The sequence below is a fragment of the Nicotiana sylvestris genome, chromosome 2 (assembly GCF_000393655.2).
Source record: "Nicotiana sylvestris chromosome 2, ASM39365v2, whole genome shotgun sequence".
Classification (NCBI taxonomy): domain Eukaryota; kingdom Viridiplantae; phylum Streptophyta; class Magnoliopsida; order Solanales; family Solanaceae; genus Nicotiana; species Nicotiana sylvestris.
This window is the reverse complement of record NC_091058.1, coordinates 132,225,232-132,247,108: the sequence shown is the minus strand read 5'-3', so window position 1 is coordinate 132,247,108 and position 21,877 is coordinate 132,225,232. Positions and strand designations below refer to the sequence as shown.

The window sequence follows — 21,877 nt, the reverse complement described above, 5'->3', positions numbered from 1 at the left end:
GGTACAGTCCTTTATTCGGATATAACTGAGGGCGTGTCTCATGATTTCTATCTTATCATTGGTTTATTTCTTAGTCCCTCTGCTGGTGGAGACTTTGGTGTTTTGGCTAGTGGCAGTTGTCTCAAAAGATCGTGTGGATGACATGTTGTGGCTCGTCTGCTTTGTTCTTTTTGGTTGTTTCTCTTTCTCGAAACTGATTTTTGGCTCAGTCGCTGAGGAATTCCCGAAGGTGACCATTGTCGAGTAACCGGGTCACTTCCTCCCGGAGTTACCAACAATCCTCGATCTTGTGTCCATGTGTGTTGTGAAATTCGCATAATAAGTTATGGTTCCTTTGTGAAGGATCCAATTGTACAGGCCTAGGCCATCTGGCGTCTGTGATTTTACTGATGGCGAACACGTTGTCCGATACATTGACATTGAAGTTGTATTCTGATAAGCATGGTGCCTTTGTTGGCTCTGCGTTCCTATCAAACCCAGCTCTGTTACCCAAGGATTCTGTCCTCGGTCTATACTTCAATATTTACGAGGTGGGTTGCGCCTCGGGGCATTCCTTCTATCTTTGGTGTATGTCTGATATCTTTCTTTGTTTGGCTTTGGCTCCTTCACCAGGATCTTGCTTGGGTATACTGAGCCCGAGGGGGCTCCCAACTGGTCTTCTTCAACCATGATCTTCGACTAGTATCAGTTATGGACGTCTGACCAGGTCACAACAGGATACTCGACCAAATTCTATTTCAACTACTTTGAAGCCACCGAGCTTCGTTCATTCAGACCTTGAGTGAAGGCTTGCACTGCCAAGTCATTGGAGATCGATGGTAGTTCCATTCGTTCCATTTGAAAGCGAGATACAAATTCTCGCAGCATCTCGTTCTCCCTTTCCTTAATTTTGAAGACGTCAGATTTCCTCGTGGCCTCCTTGATTGCTCCAGCATGTGCCTTTATGAAGGAATCTGCCAGCATGGCAAATGAGTCTGCAGAATTTGAGGCCAGGTTGCGATACCACATCATTGCCCCTTTAGAAAGTGTTTCCCCAAATTTCTTCAGCAGTACAGACTCGATCACGTCGTCCCTTAGGTCGTTGCCCTTTACCGCACAAGTGTAGGCTGTGACATGCTCGTTGGGATCCAAGGTTCCATTGTATTTTGGAAGGTCTAGCATTCTGAACTTCTTTGGGATGGGTTTTGGAGTCACCTCCTCTGGGAATGGCCTTTGTTTGAACTTCTTCGAATCTACCCCTTCTAGATCGGGGGTGCGCCCGAAATTTGGTCGACCCTGGAGTTGTAGGTCTCGCCTTTTTTGTTGCTGGCTTCTATCATTTTCTCGCCCGATTCGATCCTTCTGGTGAGGTCCTCGAGCATTTTTACGATGACGGGATCGGTCATCGACCCTTTATTGTTCGATCTCTCTGGTACCTGTTCGGCTGGGGGAGCTGTCCCCGACGCTACCGGGCTAGGAGTTTTTTGGTGGCTTTGCAGCTGAGCAATAGCCAGCTGTTGTGCCTGCAACATTTCAAAAATAACATGAAGGCTAACCTCCTATTCTTCCCTAGGTTGGGTTTTCTGAGCTTCTTGTTGATCTCCTTGGTGCACACTCCTATTGGTGTGTGAGCTTATATCGACCTGTTGGGCGTCGCGCGAAACTACATCCGCCAGAATCAGTCCTGGTGCATTCTCAAGGTTCCCGTAGTGGCACACCAACACTTGAAGCAGCCACACCATTCTCTCCGTGGTTTTCAAGATTGTCGTTTTCCACTCGATTTACTGAGCTAGGCATTTCGACCTGAAATTAAAGATCTTGGACAAGAAAAGTTGTGAAAGACAACTTGCATTGTGTAATGAAACTAGCAAGAAAATAATCACTATTATTTTTAGCCCCACGGCGTGTGCCAAACTGTTTACCGTGAAAATGGTAATAACAATTAAATTTGATTATGGGACTCTAAAAATACGTGATCTATTTTTATGCTAGTTGTTAAACAGTTGATGCTATGTGTATAAGACTTAGAAACGAAATAAGAGTTAAGGATAAGGTGATAACCAAACCGGTAGGTTAACGATCGGGGCCTCGAGCTTGTCAATTCGGGGGTCTCGAGGTCGATTCCGGAGCTCGATTGTGAGCTATCGAAGGTGATCAGAGTATGTCTAACAGTTATAATAGAATCAATGAAGGCTTTTTATGGCCAATGATAAGCAATAAATGATGAACAATAATGAGGATAATAAATGGAAGCAGTAATATCAAGAGAATATGTTAGAAAGTAGAGAGAATGTTCTTGTATATTTTGTATGGAGAAACTGAAGCAATATGGGCCTTACAAAATGACAAGGATCCCTTTTATATACGAGGAGAATCCCAACATAGTACAAAATGCATTAATTACAAAGATATGGAGATGACACAACTAGATGACGCCCTGATTCGGGTTTAGAGTAGTCCACTAGGCTCTGTCAGTCCTAGCCGTGTACCTTGGTAACTCCCCATTTCTACTATAGCTGTGATCATTACTACCCTAAGGTCGAGTGTCGACGACCCTCAAGGGAGGATACTCGGCCGCAGCCTCGAGCCTTTGAGGTGATCTTTTGAAGTACCTTAATGATGAGAAATTGGACCCTCCAATTTCACTGTATACATGAATGCAATGCATGAGAAAGTACATCAATAAAATCTTTTGGATTGTCATAAGACCATTATGACTTTGATTAATATCATGAAATAACCTTTATCAACTTACATATTTTCTGAGACCCATGAACAAATGATAGAATAATATGACACATGGGGAATCAAGAACATAAACATCTCTAGTATTTCTATGAATAGAGTCATTTATGAAGAGTGTGCATTTGCTCATTTAGTTTGTGTCGTATAGATCATGCCAAAAAGAAAGAAGAGATAGCCTTAACATACCTGAGTTGATTCTCTTGACAATCCCTCTACACACATTAATTTCGACAAAACAGGTGACAACAAGATCGGAGTAGGGAAAAATCCATATGATATTCTTGATGAAGATTGCACCGTACTCTCTTAGAATCGCAAAATTCCGTTGCTATTACCTTAAGGAAAATATCTCTGACCTATACCCGGAATCCCAACTGCATACTACCTTTGCGGGATTTTTATTACCCCCCTAAGCTCTTAAAGTAGAATTATTTGCACCATTAAAGCTGACGTGGCAGAGTGTTTGTATTTTACTCTCTTTTGGGAGAGTGAGAAGCAAGAAAAAATGATTTTCAAATTTTTGTTGTTGCTTTTTTACCATTTTTTCTTACTTTTCCCTTTTCCTTTTCCTTTTCCTTTTTCTTTGTCTTTTTCTTTTACTTCTTTTTTCGTTTCTTCTCTAATTCCGGTGGATATTCATTCTCTGGTGACTTTATCTTACCTTTTTTTCCATTTATTCTATTTTTATTTTTCCTCTTTCTATCCTTTTCACACACAAATTAAACTCTCAAAAGATCTATTCATAAGCAAAGTAAAACATACTCAGATCGGGATAAAAACCTGTGGCTGGAAAAACAAATCGCCGGAAAAAAATGGTATTCTTGAAATTTCGACGGCCACCATTTTATGCCGCCAATGACCAAAACAAAAAGAAAGAGAATAAAATAACCAAAAAAATGAGAAATAAGAAAAAAGGATAAGAAACAGAAGAAAGAATAAAAAATACTAAAAATACATGTGACATCGCGTATACTTCACCACTTTCCAAGAGTTTGGTAGTCTAGTTTTAGGGTAGTATTTATTCCATTTAAAAATAGTTTAGGGGGGTAATAGGATTCCCGCAAAGATAAAGTGTATAGTTGGAAATCCGGGTATAGGTCAGGGGGTATTATGCATTTTCCCATTACCTTATGAAATCTCGTATGAATTTTTGTAGCAAATTCCATATAATCATTTTGTGAATTTGATCACAATTTGGTAAGATGCTTACTGAAGCAACAACGTTAGAGTCTTAAGGCTTTTTGTGAATTCCATATCTTTGCAAATCTTAAATTTAAGAAGCCATTTTTCAATTATCTCTTTAAAGAGTGCCACCTTGCAAAGTTGTTCAAGAGTCACTTAATGACTCATGTATGTGGCTGCCACGTTAATATCTTAGTCTTTATCCAAAGACTTTAATTCATCATCCATTAATTATTAATTAACTTGGTAATCCCTCATTAGTTCAATAATTAATCAATTACCCATATAATTAAAAATTATCTCAAATTACTTAAAATACTACTTACTTTTAACACACCTTATAGACCTTACTATCATGGTCATGTGGTACCTTGTATGGCACTAGTCAATAAATACTGGGTATTTTATCTCGGGCTATATTTTATCCCAACATGTCAAACTTTGACGAAAATTTATTTTCTTTGATTTGCTTACCCTCTCACCTTCACGAATTTACTCATCACTTGTTTGAAATAGCATAATGCTTATAATCTCAAAATAATCTCATTCCTGAACTTACGTGATTAGCTTATGACGAAACTTTAACGTACGAAAATGCGGAATGTAATATCTCATTTTCGAGCTTATACTAATTTACTTATGGCGTACTTTCACATACAAAAACAGGGGCGTAACAATGAAGGAAGCCTCAGACAAGAAATGCTCTACAAAGTGCGGACCGCACAATTCTGGTATGGCCCCAGAAGATAGAGTTCAGAGAGATGGGATTTTAAGGTCAAGAAGAAATGCGGACCACACCATTTTTGTGCGGCCGCATAATCAAGAGCGCGACCACACTCAAAAATGTGCGATCCGTAGAAGTCCTACATTGCCAAATCCCAAGGTCAAGAAGTGCGGACCACACTATAATTGTGCGACCGCAGAAGCAAGAGTGCGGCTGCACTCATAAATGTGCGGTCCGCAAAAGTTGAAGGAGTGCGGCCGCAACCCAGAATTGTGCGGCCGCAAAACTGAAACCTGTCAAGCCAAGTCTCAATGTGCTGATCACATACATAATTGTGCGGCCTCACAACCTCCGCAAGGGCAATTTTGTAAGATATTTTCAGCTTAGTATAAATAGAACCTTTTGTCATTTTTAGGTTCTGTTTTGTAAGTATGGAGCACCTGAGCCATTTTTCTTTACTGTATTAGGAAACAATGTAGTAGTTTAACATTTTTACATAGATTTTCTTCCCTTAATCATCTCTTATGGATTTTATCTTAGATTCTTCTTTAATTTCTTCATTTTTCATGAGTAGCTAAATTTCTAACTAGGTTGTGACCCAACCCTAGTGTGGGTACTTAATGGGTGTTTGATTTAGGGCTTGTTTGTGATTGGGTTAGTGATATTTAGCCTAGTTCTCGCTTGAATTCAAGAATTAATGGTTGCAAACATTGATTCATGCCTAATTGGCTTAGTCTCTACTTGAGAAAGAGAGACTAAATCTAGGAAAACTTGACTAACAAGGAATTGTGGTGAACTCAAAAAATTGATAGCCCCAATTGAATCTAGAGATAGTATGACCCGACTTGAGCATTTATCACTTGTTTTGTACAATACCCATTTGGACTTGAGAAAGCCAAATTGGAGAAAATCACTCTAACTAGAGAGAGGTATCGAGTGGGTAATTGCGTGTGATTGCTATATTACAACCCTGACTAATCAAACTTGCCCTAGAGTTTACAACCCGTTAGGTAACCACCTAGGTGGAAGTCACGTCCCTAGATCTTTTACCAACTTTAAAAACACTAAAAGCCAAAAATATCGTTCTCTTAGCTTTTCAATTGCAAACATTAGCACAGTCATTAGAAGTAGAAAGAAACAACCAAATATGTAGAAGAGCAATCTTGGGCACATCATACAATCACACTAGGCGATACCTAATCCAAAATCTAACTCCCTATGGATTCGACCCCGACTCGCGTTGGTTTTTTATTATTACTTCGACCGCATCACAAACTATATTTGTGGTGTGAGTTTGGGCGACATCAACTTTTGGCTCCGTTGCCGGGGAATTAAATGGATTTAGCTATGTATCTAGGTTTTTGTATAATTTTTCTTATTTTCCTTTCGAGTTACTAACTTTGTTTTTGAATTGATTATAGGTACGAGAATGACTCTCAACAAGGAGCCCATCGGGAATGTGCCATTGGGGGAGGAAGTGGACGATGATCAAGGAGATGAGGTTCTTTCCGAACTTCAAGCAAATAAGCGAGGCCGACCGCCTCTTGCTCTATGGGGAAAGACATTGGATTGGTTAGAGAGATTGTCCAATCATTCCATCCATACATGGGATGAGTTGGCGAAAAAATTCATTGCCAAATTTTTCTCTCTAGGACATATGTCTACACTTCACAATGAGATTCTTGCGTTCAAGCAAGAGCCCGATGAGCCATAGCACGAGATTTGGGAAAGATATCGTACCATGGTTAAAGAGTGCCTGAATAATTATATGACTGAGGCCATGATCCAACAAACCTTCTACAGGGGGATCAACACAACAAATCAATGTGTGGTAAATCAACTCGCTGGTGGAAACTTCATGAGTACGCATTATGCCGAAGTTTATGAAATTTTGGACGAGATGGCGGATACCTCATCGGCATGGCAAAGTAGAGCCAATGTTCCTCAAGGTGACCCAAATGTCATTCACCTACACAAGGAACTACATGATCATGGGCAAGCTATTTTCGAGTTGACAACTACAATGATTCAATTGGCCAAAGCTCAGCTTCAACAAGTTTAAGGGCCGAAACAAGTGAATGAGATGGAAGGTGTGAATATAATGATGAACAAGAGGCTACAAGAAGGTCAACAAATGCAAAGCCATCTGGAACAATTCAAGCAAGATGATAGTGGGTATGACCAAGGTGATTCGTACAATGAGCAAGAAAAAGAAGTGCAATATGTCAACAATTATCAAGGCCAAAGAAACAATGCTCACGGACAAAATCAACAACAATGGCAGTCTCAAGGAAATCAAGGAAATTGGAACAACCAAGGCCGAAAAGGCAATTGGAGTTGTGGTAACAACAATCAAGGCAATTGGGAAAATAACAATAATCAAGACAATTGGAATAATCAAGGAAACCAAGGCAATTGGGGTGGCAACAATCAAAGCAATTGTGGAGGCAACAACCAAGTGAGTTGGAACAATAATAACCAAGGGAATCGGGGGTCGGGATTTCAAAGGCCCCCAATGTTTCAACAATCAAGCAACCCAACTCCGTATCCTTCCCAAGGTCTGAGTTCTTCTAACAATGAAATGGGCCAAATAGAGAATATGTTTAAACAAATGATGGAGAAGAACGCCAACTCCGATGCTCAATTAGCCTCCCACAACACTTCAATTTGCAATCTGGAAGTTCAATTGGGCCAAATCTCGCAAGCTTTGATCACTCATCCTAAGGGGACACTACCTAGTGATACAGTGGTAAACCCGAAGGGTGGGAACAACATGGGACATGCTATGGCCGTGACTACTAGAAGTGGAAAAGGTGGGGAGGCAAACACCTCAAATCAAAGAAGAATTGTGGATGATGATGTGTTGGTGCAAGAAAATGAAACTCCAAGCAATGTGGTTTAAGCCAATGAAGAAGTAAGAATTGACATTGATGAAAATGTATAAGAGACATAAGAAGAAGTGAACCCGTCTAGGGAATACGTAATTGACATGCCAGAACCGGTAGTGCCAAAGGCTAAGGCACCAATGACAAGGTCTCCCTCTCCAAACCCTCAAAGGCTTACAAAGCAAAATAGCGAGAACCAATTCAAAACGTTTATTGACATGATGAGGAGATTGTCTATCAATGTACCGTTGGTTGAGGATTTAGAGCAAATGTTGGGCTATGAAAAGTTCATGAATGACTTGGTGACCAAGAAAAGATCGATGAATTGTGAGACTATTAAGATGATACATCAAGTGAGTGCTATTGTGCACTCAATGGCTTCGAAATTGGAAGTTCTGGGCGCTTTCACAATCCCTTGCACTATTGGGAGTGCCGACTTTGCCAAAACTTTATGTGATCTTGGGGGAAGTTTCAACTTGATGCCCTATTCGGTGATCAAAAATTTGGGAATTGGGAAACCAAGACCCATATCCATGAGATTGCAAATGGCGGATCGTAAAATGAAGAGGCCATTGAGTATTATTGATGATGTGTTGGTTCATGTTGACAAGTTCATCCTTCCGGCAGACTTTATGATTCTTGATTATGAAGTGGACTATGAGATGCCTATTATTTTGGATGGACCTTTTCATGCTACGGGGAAGGCTCTTGTTGATGTGGAAGCCGGTGACCTCACTTTCCGGGTGGGTGATGAAAAGGTGGTCTTCTATGTGTGCAAATCTATGAGGCAACAGAATAGCAATAAAGTTTGTTTGTTCATGGATTTGGTGATCGATGTGATTGTTGATGATGCTAGTGCCACAATGAATGTTGAGGACAAAATGGAAGCCGTGTTTCTCAACCTTGATGATGATGAGGAGAATGATATCTATGTGGAATGTGTGAATGCATTGTAAGTAATGGAGTCGTACACTTATGAACCCCGCAAGTTATCCTTGGATCTTGAGAACCGGAAGACTCCTCCAATAGCCTCCCACATTGGAGTTAAAGCCATTGCCTCCGCATCTCAGGTATGAATTCCTTGGTCCATCTCAACTTTACCGGTTATTGTTTCCTCTTCTTTAACTAACATGCATGTAGAGTCCACATTGTGGGTGCTATAAAGGAGGAAAAGAGCAATTGGATGGACATTGGTGGATATCCGAGGTATAAGCCCCGCCTTTTGTATGCATAAGATTATTTTGGAGGAGGGTGCCAAACCTTTCATTGAACATCAAAGGAGGCTAAATGAAGCAATGCAAGAGGTGTTGGATGCCGGGGTTGTTTACCACATTTCCGATAGTTCATGGACTTCGCCGGTGCAATGTGTTCCAAAGAAAGGGGGCATGACTATGGTTACCAATGACAAGAATGAGTTGATTCCTACAAGAACGGTGACCGGGTGGAGAGTATGCATGGGCTATCGCAAGCTCAACAAAGTTACAAGAAATGATCATTTTCCACTTCCCTTCCTTGATCAAATGCTAGATAGGTTGGCCGACCGTGCTTTCTATTATTTCCTTGATGGATATTCCGGCTACAATCAAATTCTTATTGCTCCGGAGGACCAAGAGAAGACCACTTTCACATGTCCTTATGGTAATTTTACATTCTCAAGGATGTCATTTGGGTTGTGTAATGCACCGACGACTTTTCAAAGGTGTATGATAGCTATTTTCACTGACATGGTGGAGGATATTCTTGAGGTCTTCATGGATGACTTTTCTGTTTTTGGGAATTCTTTTGACAATTGCTTGAATAATTTTGATAAGTTCTTGGCAAGATATGAGGAGATGAACTTGGTATTGAATTGGGAGAAATGTCACTTCATGGTCGAGTAAGGCATAGTCCTCAGCCACAAAATTCCAAAGCACGGTATTGAGGTCGACAAGGTTAAAATTGAGTTGATCTCCAAATTCCCTCCTCCTACTTTCTGTGAAGGGAGTGAGGAGCTTCTTGGGTCATGCGGGGTTCTATCGCCGATTCATCAAGGATTTTTCCAAGGTGGTAAACCCTTTGTGTAAACTTTTGGAGAAGGATGCCAAGTTACATTTCAACGAAGATTGTATGAAGGCATTCGAATTACTCAAGTTCAAGTTGACTACTACTCCTATTATCACCGCACCGGATTGGAGCTTACCTTTTGAGCTCATCTGTGATGCTAGTGATCTGGCGGTTGGAGCAGGTTTGGGGCACTGTATCAACAAAATCTTCCATCCGGTCTACTATGCTAGCATGACCATGAATTATGCCCAAGTCAACTACACACTGACCAAAAAGGAGCTACTTGCTATTGTTTTTGCTATGGAGAAGTTTCGCCTGTATTTCATTGGTACAAAGGCGATTGTTCACACCGACCATGCGATGCTTCGGTATTAAATGAGCAAGAAAGATTCTAAGGCAAGGTTGATGCGGTGGGTGCTTCTATTGCAAGAGTTTTATCTAGAGATTCAAGACCGCAAGGGTAGTGAAAATCAAGCGGCGGACCACTTGTCTCGTTTAGAGGAGGAGCGGAGGCCACATGACGGCCTTGAGATCAATGATTCCTTCATCGACGAGCAATTGCTAGCCATTTCAATGATCGGGATGCCTTGGTTTGCCTATTTAGCCAATTATCTTGTGAGCGGTATTGTATCGAATGAGTTCTCTTCAAACCAAAGGAAGAAGCTCAAACAGGATTGCCCTTACTACTATTGGGATGAGCCGTATCTTTTCCAGATATATACCCATGGTGTGATCCGATGATGTGTGCCGGAGGTAGAACAAATGAGAATTATTGAGGCTTGCCACTCTTCACCGTATGGTGGTCCCCATGGTGGAGCGAGAACGGCAACAAAAGTGTTAAAGTTGTGGATTCTATTAGCCTACTCTCTACAAGGATGCTAGTGATCTAGTCAAGCATTGTGATGAATGTCAACGGGCCGATGTGATTTATAAGAAGAATGAGATGCCCCTCACCACCATCTTGGAAATTGACATCTTTGATGTGTGGATTATTGATTTCATGGGACCGTTCGTGAGCTCTTGTGGGAGCACTTACATTTTGGTAACTGTGGACTATGTGTCAAAATGGGTTGAAGCCGTGGCTTTACCCAACAACGAAGCTCAAAGTGTAGTGGCATTTTTGAAGAAGAACATATTTACAAGATTCAGTACTCTTATGGCCATTATTAGTGATGGGGGATCGCATTTTTGCAACAAGGCTTTTGATACCTTACTCACCAAGTATGGTGTCACTCGCAAAGTCTCATCCCCCTACCATCCTCAAGCAAGCAGACAAGTTGAAGTCTCCAACCGGGAGATCAAAAGTATTTTGTCAAAGCCTGTGAATGCCAACCGGACAGATTGGTCAAGAAAATTTGATGATGCCCTTTGGGCTTATAGGACGGCATACAAAACATAGATTGGGATGTCTCCATATCGATTGATATCTGGGAAGGCATGTCATATTCTTGTGGAACTTGATCATAAGGCGATGTGGTCTTTGAAGAAGTTGAACCTTAAGTGGGATGTTGCCGCAAACATAAGGGTGGCACAATTGAATAAGCTAGATGAATTTCGGTATCATGCCTACACAAGCTCGTCCCTTTACAAGGAGAAGATGAAGTACCTTCATGACAAGTACATCTACAACAAAGAGTTTAAAGAGGGTGATCTTGTGCCATTGTTCAATTCCCGGTTACGGATGTTTCCGGGCAAGTTGAATTCAAAATGGAGTGGCCCATTTGAAGTGGTGAATGTAACCCCGTTTGGTGCTTTGAATTTGAAAAGCAAGAATGGTGAGGTGTTTAGAGTCAATGGGCACTGGCTTAAATATTATCTTGGCAAGGTTGATGATGGCCACATTGTGGCGGTTCTTCATTTCAAATGATTGGTAATCTGCGTCGTGTCGCGACGTTAAAATTAGGAGCTTCTTGGGAGGCAAGCCATGTGTATTTTTTTTATTTTCTTGATTCTTCTTCATTAGATAGGCCTTGTTTTGTGCTAACTAGTTTTGAAGTATATGTAGGAAGGGGTGTGCATTGCAGGGACTGTGCAAGAAAAATTGGCTAAGTGTCACAAAAGTGCAGACCGTACCAGAATTATGCGGACCACACAATCACTCTGCAGTCTCACAATTCTGTGTGTGGTCGCATAACTGGAAGTGGATGCTCTACGAAGATTGGCCTGTCAAATTTCATTAACAATTTGCGCCCGTGCACAAAATTGTGTGGTCCACACAAATTCTGAGGCCGCCCTCACTTTTGTGCGGACCGCAGAGCTTCTTCACAGGTTCAAGTAAAGAGTGCGGAGCACACTCAAAATTGTGCGGCTGCACTCAGCTTCATTTTGACCAACTGGGTCAACCCATAAATATGACCTAAATGCACTATTCACACTTTTCACACACTGAGCTCTAGAACCCTAAGCAAACACACTGCATATCCCATTAGTTCTATATCTTCCCTCAATTCATCAAGTTAGATTCTCACCTGCATCATTCACTACTAGTATGCTAAATCCATGTTAGATTTTCGTTCATTCTTCTTAATTTTAGTTTTGTTTACTTTGATTAGTTTAGTTATTTTTAGGCCTAACAATGTCAAATGTGCTTAATATGTGCTTCAAAATCATGTGGGTAGCTTCGTATATGTTCAATAGGGACTAGGTAGACCACTAATCTTGTCAATTTTGTGCACACCATGTTTAATCTATTAAAATTGCATGAACTCTAGCATGCTGCCACGTAAAATTCAAATTGTGCAGCCGCACACATTTTTGTGCGGTCAGTTCTCTAACTTAGGGCATATGTTTGCATGAATTATGCGGTCCATAGTGAAATTATGCGGACCGCAGTGAAATTGTGCGGTCTGCACTGTTGAATGATCAGAGACCCAATAGTCTAAACCTGGAATTGTGCGGCCACACTCAAAATTGTGCGGTCCGCACAACAAGCTGTGCGGCCGCACTGTGAAATTGTGCGGTCCATACTTGGCAATCTGCGGCCGCACTCACTTTTGTACGGTCCCCACTGCCTCTTCTGAGTCTGATTTCCTGCAATTGTCATGCATCTGTTTACACTGTTCTGAGCTCTAACTGATTATTATTGCTATGAATTACAGACAATGGTTAGATTACGTGGTAGTGGAGATACATTAAAAGGGAGGACTGAACCCTCCCGAGGCCGAGGTCGAGGCAGAAGTAACCTACCACTAGCCATACAAAAAGCAATAAGCAAGAATGCAATCGCCAAGAGAGTTCCTGAACCCTCCCAGTTCAGTGAGTATCTCCCATCTAGAGAAGTTTTTGAGGATAACTCTATGCAAGCAATGCCTGATACCCAATCTCAACCCGAACAAGTCCCGAGTAAATTCCACTTAAGAGATGAATCCTCTTTCGCTTCTAGTTCTTCTGAGGGTTTGGAAGAGGGTAGCCATGATTTTGAGCCCTCTTCCTTACATGCCCCGGTTGCACCAATCAATGTCGATGCTGATGATGATTTCCCGGATGATGGTAGAGGGGGAGACACTACAGTGGGAGGTCTAGAGAGGTCTAAGAAGGAGTTATGAGAGGATCAATTTGTGAGCTTGACTGCCTTTACCAGATTCAGAGAGTGGTGTCCCCAGAGATCACTCACACTTGAGCGACAGTTCCTAACGAAGGATTTGGACATTCACAATCCAAATGTCCTTAGACAGTTTTGGGAGTGAAAGGGATGGAAATGGTTCACCCAAAGTGTCATCGACGCAAATGAGCACTTGGTTAAAGAATTTTATGCCAATGTGGCTCACATAAAGAAGGGTACCAAGATAATAAAGGTGTGAAATCTGAAAATTCGATTAGACTCCTGCGCCTTGAACTCTTATGTGGGATTTGAAGAAGTAAAGGCAGTCCAGTATTTAGAAAAGCTTGCTATGGGTGATGCAGATCGCCCGTGGTTAGATAAGATTTCGGCTGCTCTAGCATCACCACCCCTTGGCTCACAACAGGGGTTCCCATAGTCCGGGCCACCCTAAATTTTAAAGCCAAAGGGTGGTAAACATTCGTGTGTAGATGTATTGATCCGTGCATTTTTGTGGCTTCTATTATGGCTGGGTACTCCATAATGTCAACCAACATCACATTATCTGTCTAGAAAGGTAAAAGATCATACCAGTACCCTAACTTCCTCACAGAGTATTTCAATGATCAAAAGGTGGAGCCAAGGACATTTGATACAACAGTGAAGGCCAAGAAGCCTTTCTCATGGTACCACCTGCAGAGTGCTGACAACCCGAAGATCAAGGGTACAACTACCTCTGCTGGCCAGTATAAGGAGCCAACGATAGCAGTTAATGATTCAGCTGCTGAGCCTTCCACAGATGTCGTGCCTTCCACAGCAGCTAGTCCTTTCACCGGGATATCAGACATTCCACCACCTTCTTCTTCTAGACCATCAATTTTATTATCAGTGCCAGCCTCATCCACTTATCCACAAACTGCGCTGCGAGTCTCCAAGACATTGGAGAGTCTCAACAACTGGATGCAGGCAGCTACTTCAAAGCTATCTAACATATCCAGTGTTGTTGCAACATAGTCTGCTACCCTAGTAGCACCTCAAGTACCTCCGTTAGTGGAGGAAACATTTTCAAAGATCTTAGAAAATTAGAAGATCATTATGGAGACCCTGGTGGTGCATGGGGAAGTCATTGATGAGTTGGGAAACCAAGCGAAGAAGATGTAGAAGTCTCATGCGTCGAAGAAGTTAGTGGAGAGGTTGAGAAAAGAGATTACTAAGATAACATCTGCAAGAGATCTACCACTTGACCTGCTTATGGAGCCAGTAGTACCAACAACACAGGAAGCACCAAAAGTACCCGATGCATCAGAGGCAGCAACCGACCAGTTTGAGGAGCTGGACGTCATTGCCCACACCGCTGAGGAGATGATCTAGATGCTTACCAACCCTGTTGTCCCTCTACCAGGTGATGCTGAGATACAGTTAGAGGAGCCCGAGGGTGCTGAGGATTCCATGTAGACTTAAACCAAATAAGGAGTGCTCTTAACTCTCTATCCTTCCTTATTCTTATTTTTGTTAAGCATTGGGGACAATGCTTATTTTTATTTAGGGGAGTGGTCTATTTTGATTGATTTGACATTGATAATTGGCCTGTAATATCTCTTATACTCTTTTTCTTTTATCTTTATTTTCTCTTTGGTTATGTATATATTATTCCCTCTCATTTGATGTATATATTCATTTCCTTTTGGTTTGTATATTCATTTGTCTTGCTTTTCATAGTTTACTTCATTAGCTTCTTTAGTTTGTTTTCCTTAGTAGTATAACTTCTTATTAGTTTAGTAGCTTCTTTTTGAATGGAGTAAATAGAAAAGGAGAAAAATGAATATCATGACCAAGAAAGAGTGACGTTACGTCTCTCTAGTTCCCCCGAGGAAAAAGGAGTTGACTCAAAGAGTCGACAAAGTATGAGCCAAAAAGAGAAAATGGAGTACTTAAGCAAAGATGAACACATTGTATTCCATCAAGTCCTAACTTGATCCAAAAGCCATCATTACATCTCGAAAAACCCCTACATGATTTCAAGAGTGAGCTTACATTAGAGGTGATTTACATGAGGGGAAAGCATATGGCACTTAAAGCTGTACTTGTGACATTCTTTTGAGAGAGATGAGCTAACTTTTCGCAATCCTTGAATTGAGTGTTATATATTGTAAATTAAGATATGCTAATGAAGAGTAGAAGAGGAGGAGTTTGGGATTCACAATGACCTACATGAAAGAGCAAGCTTCCTTGATGAATAAAGTCAACTCTTGATGCTCTAGTGTCATATTAGAACTATTGTACTCAAAAAGTCAAATCATTGCATTGTTGATAATTCATACGTGTTGTGGGTAATTATTGGTCCCAATTGATGTGTTATTGATTTATCGTAGGCCAACTGAAATAATTCTTGCCTTGTGGAGGTGGGAATTACCTTATTTGCTTGAGGACAAACAAAAGCTTAAGTTTGGGGAAGTTGATAAGTAGGGATTTTGACTACTCTTTTACTTTCGTTTTAGCTCAAAATTACTTAAAGGTATTCCCGAAAACTAATGAATGTGCTTGCTTGCAGAAGTGTTAGAATATGAGTTAAAGAGATGAAGATCAACTCAAGAAGGAGAAATTTTGTATAAGGACAAAAAACCGGGCTAAGAGGGCATTGTGCAGACCGCACAATATTGAGTGTGGCTGCAGATCATGAAGGAAGCCTCAGAAAAGAAATGCTCTGCAAAGTGCGGATCGCACGATTCTGGTGCGGCCGTAGAAGATAAAGTTCAGAGAGATGGGGTTTTAAGGTCAAGAAGAAATGTGGACCGCACCTTTTTTGTGCGGCCACATAATCAAGAGTGCAACCGCACTCAGAAATGTGCGGTCCACAGAAGTCCCACATTGCCAAAGCCCAAGGTCAAGAAGTGCGGACCACACTATAATTTTGCAGCCGCAGAAGCAAGAGTACGACCCCACTCATAAATGCGCGGTCCACAAAAGTTGAAAGAGTGCGGCTGTAACCCATAATTGTGCGGCCGCAGAGCTGGAACCTATCAATCCAAGTTTCAATGTGCGGATCGCACACAGAAATTGTGCGGTCGCACAACCTCAGCAAGGGCAATTTTGTAAGATATTTTCTACTTATAATAAATAGAACTTTTTGTCATTTTTAGGTTAAGTTTTGTAAGTAGGGAGCACCTGAGCCGTTTTTCTTTACTGCATTGGGTAGCATTGTAGTAGTTTAACATTTTAAGATTCGATTTCATCCTTTAATCATCTATTATGGATTTTATGTTAGATTCTTCTTTAATTTCTTCATTTTTCATGAGTAGCTAAATTTCTAGCTAAGGTTGTGACCCAACCCTAGTGTGGGTACTTAATGGGTATTTGATTTAGGACTTGTTTATGATTGAGTTAGTGATATTTAGCCTAGTTCTTGCTTGAATTCAAGAATTAATGGTTGCAAACATTGATTAATACCTAATTGACTTAGTCTCTACTTGAGAAAGAGAGACTAAGTCTAGGAAAACTTGGTTAACAAGGAATTGGGGTGAACTCAAAAAATTGATAGCCCCAATTAAAAGGTTGAATCTAGATATAGTAAGACCCGACTTGAGCATTTATCACTTATTTTGTGCAATACCCATTTGGACTTGAGAAAGCTAAATTGGGCAAAATCACTCTAACTACCGATAGGTATTGAGCGGGTAATTGCGTGTGATTGCTATATTACATTCCCAACCAATCAAACTTGCCCTAAAGTTTACAACTCGTTAGGTAACTACCTAGGTGGAAGTCACGACCCTAGATCTTTTACCAACTTGAAAAACAAGCAAAACAAAAATGTCGTTCTCTTACCTTTCAATTGCAAACATTAGCATAGTCATTTGAAGTAGAAAGAAAAACCAAATATGTGGAAGTGCAATCTTGGGCACATCATATAGTCACACTAGGTGTATCCCTAATCCAAAATCTAACTCCCTATGGATTCGACCCTGACTCGCATTGGGTTTTTATTATTGCATCGACCGCCTCACAACCTATATTTGTAGTGTGAGTTTGGGAGACATCAGGATGTCGTGATGACAGCTAGTATTAGGGACTAGGTGAGTCTAACACTTACTGAATTAATAGCAAAATTTAACAAACAACAATTAAATATGAAATAGAAACCTCTATATAAAACTTACAATCCTAAAATCAGTAGTACAAGTCATATGCTCTAAAGAGTTTGCTAGAAAATCCCTAAATACAACTGTTTTGGAAAAGAAATAAACAGTACAACAGGAATTTTTAGAAGGTGACTCCGAGGTCTGCGAACGCGACGACCGGTTTACCTTGAGTCTCCGCAGCATTGCTTGACCAGCTAGCTAATAAACAATGACATCCTAGGCACCTGGATTTGTACAAAAAATGTGCAGAAGTATAGCATGAGTCAATCACAACGGTATCTAGTAAGTATCAAAACTAACCTCGGTGGAGTAGTGACGAAGAACGGTTAAGACACCACTGGACTAAACAAACTGAACAAGTATAAATGTAGAACTAACATGGTACAATATTAATTTAAAGCTTGACAAGATGATAATAATAATAAAATGTTTTGTGATAGGAACTAAAAGCAACAGTTGGCAACGAGACACAACTGGTAATAACACATTTTTGTAAGCTGAACACAGTTCAAATCCGGTGAAACCAAATAAAGGAAAACAAGTGACAACTCAATAGGAGCAACCGCTTTCACACCAGGTTTATCCAATAATTTCCACGAGGTACCAAACCTCAAAATCACAAATCACGGGTCCCAATTCGTGAACCCTAATCACTTGGCATCTTGTGCCCACATTACACTTCATAACAGCACAAATGTCTCATGTGCCAAAGGAGTGACAATATCTATGATCCACAAGGACCACTCATGTGACCACAATAATAATGACTCATGACTGCATGGATAACTTACGTGCCAACAGAATAAGTCTCACACATGGGGCAAGTACACGGGAGTACATGTAAATGGTCAAAACATCAGGATCCATCTTCTTATACCAATATAGGTGATTTATTTACGTGTATTCTTGTGCAAGTGTTCTACCACAATTCAAGTAGACTAGTAAGAGTAGAGACAATGAATGGCACATAAGGAACGATCACCACAAAATGTATAGTGTAATAAAGACAGTAATGAAATTGAAACAATGAATAGTATAACAAGGTTAGCTACACAGAATAAAGCAAATAGTGCAACACCGAGAAAGAAAATTAATAGTATGCTAAGGAAACAACGATCAAAGACAAGTACAAAAGAATGGGGAAATGCCAACATGAGTCACTATCGAGGTACCGCCTCGTAGTCTCAAATCACAAAATGAATCGCAATCTTTCCTTATACCACCGCGAGAGCCTATATATTTAGTTTTGAAAATCATTTTCCCCGAAATAGCATCCCACATTTTATCCCACCTTATCACACCCATGGCTTCCAATAGTTTCCCTACTAGCCACATATATCAAGCCAACCTTATCTCACCGCATGCGTTTCAACATCCAGATCTTATACCACTGCATGCGTATCAATATCATAATGTATCACAAGTCGCACCTCAAGTGTCCAAAATCACAATTTGCTAGAGAAACCAAACAATAATAGAATTTCACAAAAAGGAGCCCACGGCTCAACCACAACGTACATAAGCAACAATAACAACAATAACATGCGAATATGACAAGTAAATCATCATAAGGACGTTAGAACACAAAGAAACTAGAAGAACGATCTCACAAGAAAGACACAACAAGGAATAATGGTCTCAACAAGAATAGCTCAAAAAGGGAGAGATAATGTGTAACAATGACTCCACAAAAGTACAACTCGACGAAAATAGAGATAGCATGAATCAATGATCCCAAATAAGAATGCGTCAACAGTGGAAGGAATAATAAACTTCAATTAAGGCTAAGCAATTACAGAAAAGATAATAGTAATTTCAATCAAGGTTAAGCAAATTACGGAAGAGATGCTAATAACTTCAATTAAGGCACGTAAGAGTTTAATCTGCAATAAGGGTAGAAGATGAAGTAATTAATTCCAAATAAGACATGTAAGGGTGGATTAAGTAAATGGGGGATTTAACATGACAAAACAACTTCATATTTAATGAACATAAGAACCTAAGAGCCCTAAACGGTCAATTTTCCACAAATAAGCCCGAGCACGCACTCGTCATCCTTGCATACATAGCCTTCACACGACACAATTAGCACAAATTACTCAAATCCTAAGGGGTAGTTTCCCCCACACAAAGTTAGGTAACATACTTACCTCAAAGAAGCTAGACTAATACTCTAAAATGACCTTCTCTAGTGAAACAACCTCTGGACGTCTCAAATCTAGCTAAAATAACTTCAAATCATAAATAAAACTCATAGGAAACAAATCCGGATAATAAAGCTTCAATCTTTAATTAACACCAAAATGTCAACCCAAAAGGCCTGCACCTCGGAACCCGATAAAATTCACAAAATCCGAACACCCATTCTGATAAGAGTTCAACCATACCAAAATTATCAATTTCCGACATCAATTCATCCTTCAAATCATCATTTATATTTTGAAAGATTTTTGCAAAACTTCCCATTTTCCTCAACTCAAACCACTAATTTAATGATAAGAATAAAAATGAAATCATCAAATATAACAAATTCCGGATGAAGAATACTTACCTTAATGATTTGCTTGAAAAACTCACGAAAAATCGCTAAAATCCGAGGCCTACAACTCAAGATATGATAAAATTGGCCAAACCCTTAATTTTGGAAAATATATTCTACTGCCCAGCGATTTACACACCGCGATCGCGGAAATGCAATTGCGATCGCGAAGAAGAAATGACTACTGCCCAAAGATGTACCACTCGATTGGGAACAAATTCATGCGAATGCGCAGAAGGGAAAAACTACTGCACCAAAAAATGCAGTACGCAATCGCGAACGAATACATGCGATCACGAATGAGGGAAATACCAGCTGCCAAGGCTGTGCTACTTGAACGCAAAACTATGAATGCGAACGCGATGAAGGATGGTACACACGTACGCGATCGCGAGCAGAAACATGCCAACGCGAATAGGAAAAAGTCCATCCACCAAAATAGCCTACGTGAACGCCGCTTGAACTTCGCGATCGCATATAAGGGGACGCCAGATATCATATCAGCCATCCAAAACATGAGGAAATGGCCTGTAGTACACGCCCGGAGTCCTGGGACCCCGTCGAAACATACCAACAAGTTCCATAACCTAATGTGGACCCGCTAGAGGTCCCAAATCAGTTCAAACAACGTCGAAACTATGAATCACACCATGAATCAAACTAAAGAATTTCCAAATCTTCTATCTTATAAAACTCGTGTCGAAACATATAAAATCAACCCGTAATGACGCCAAATTTTGCATGCAAGTTCCAAATGACATAAAAGAGATAATCTAACTCTTGGAATAGCATTTCAACCCTGATATTACCAAATTCAACTCCCGGTCGAACCTCTCAACCTGTCAAAACTTCAATTTTTCAATTTTCGCCGAAATGCTTCAAATTACCCTATTGACCTCTAAATCCAAATCCGTACGCATGCCTAAGTCCAAAATTACCATAAAACGCGATTTGGATCATCAAAATACTATTTTGGAGTCGTCTACACAAAAGTCAAAACTCCGGTCAACTCTTACTACTTAAGCTTCTAAATCAAGAATCACTCTTCCAAATTAATCCCAAATCATCCGAAAATCGAACTCGACTACACACGCAAGTCATAACATATAATATGAAGCTTCTTGAGACCTTAATCCGCGGAACGTGACGCAAATTATCAAAAAATGGCCGGCCCGATCGTTACATTCTCAAAGCGTTGTTAGAACCATTAGCGGTTCACAAAGAGGTTTATAAAGCACCATTAACAGTAGGAAACATTATTGGACTAAATTTTCAAATAATCTATTATGTTTGCTTATTTATGAGTCTCAAATTATCAACATAAAATAGACCTAGTATTTTTTTTATATTTTTGTTAATGATTAGTGGATTCAAATTACACACACATTATCGGTTGGGTTTGGATATTTGATTTTGGTTCAAATGTTTTTTTATTAACACCAAATAAAGTTATATATATATATATATATTTATTGATATCATTATTCAACTCAACATAAAATCAAGTCAAGTCAAACCAACCAAAAGTTTTTTTTTGCAGTCGATTGACTCCATTTTTTCATTTGGTTTGATCTTATGATTTTTCTTAAATATTATACCAGCAAAGACCCTCACTTTAGGATGAAGTTTTAGAAGTAAAGTAAAGAACATCATTTTAGTTCAATCTTTCATGGTACATGAGCAATTTAGGTCATAGAGTCAATAGCCGCTCACCCAAGGGCTTAAATTTAAAATAGTCGATGAATGTAAAATATATGTATAATCCATATATAATATATGTATGTATATGTATATAACTATATATGATCAATATACACACACACACACACACACACACATATATATATATATATATATATATATATATATATATATGTATATCATCATCATCAACAACAACAAACTCAGTGCAATCTCATAAAGTGGGGTCTAGAAAGGATAACGTGTCTGCAGACCTTACCCCTACCTTGCTAAGGCACAGAGGTTTTTTCGGTAGACCCCCAGCTCAAAAGAATAAAAAACTAAAAAGAAGCAGAAACAACAAGTAGTAACCATAGCAAGCAAAAATGATATAATAATCGAAGCTAAAGAAACTACATAAAG

General features: G+C 40.0%; 2 protein-coding genes across 2 annotated transcripts; both read left to right on the top strand.

Moving 5' to 3' along the window:
- Positions 1–6,713: 6,713 nt before the first annotated feature.
- LOC138885606 (uncharacterized) lies at positions 6,714–7,532 on the top strand. The gene has a single exon (XM_070166570.1). It carries the CDS (start codon positions 6,714–6,716, stop codon positions 7,530–7,532), a length of 819 nt encoding a protein of 272 aa, XP_070022671.1.
- Positions 7,533–7,619: 87 nt separating this feature from the next.
- On the top strand, positions 7,620–8,749 carry LOC138885605 (uncharacterized). Its single transcript, XM_070166568.1, has 2 exons — positions 7,620–8,467; positions 8,656–8,749. Exons 1-2 carry the CDS (start codon positions 7,620–7,622, stop codon positions 8,747–8,749), a joined length of 942 nt encoding a protein of 313 aa, XP_070022669.1.
- The last annotated feature ends 13,128 nt before the right edge of the window (positions 8,750–21,877 follow it).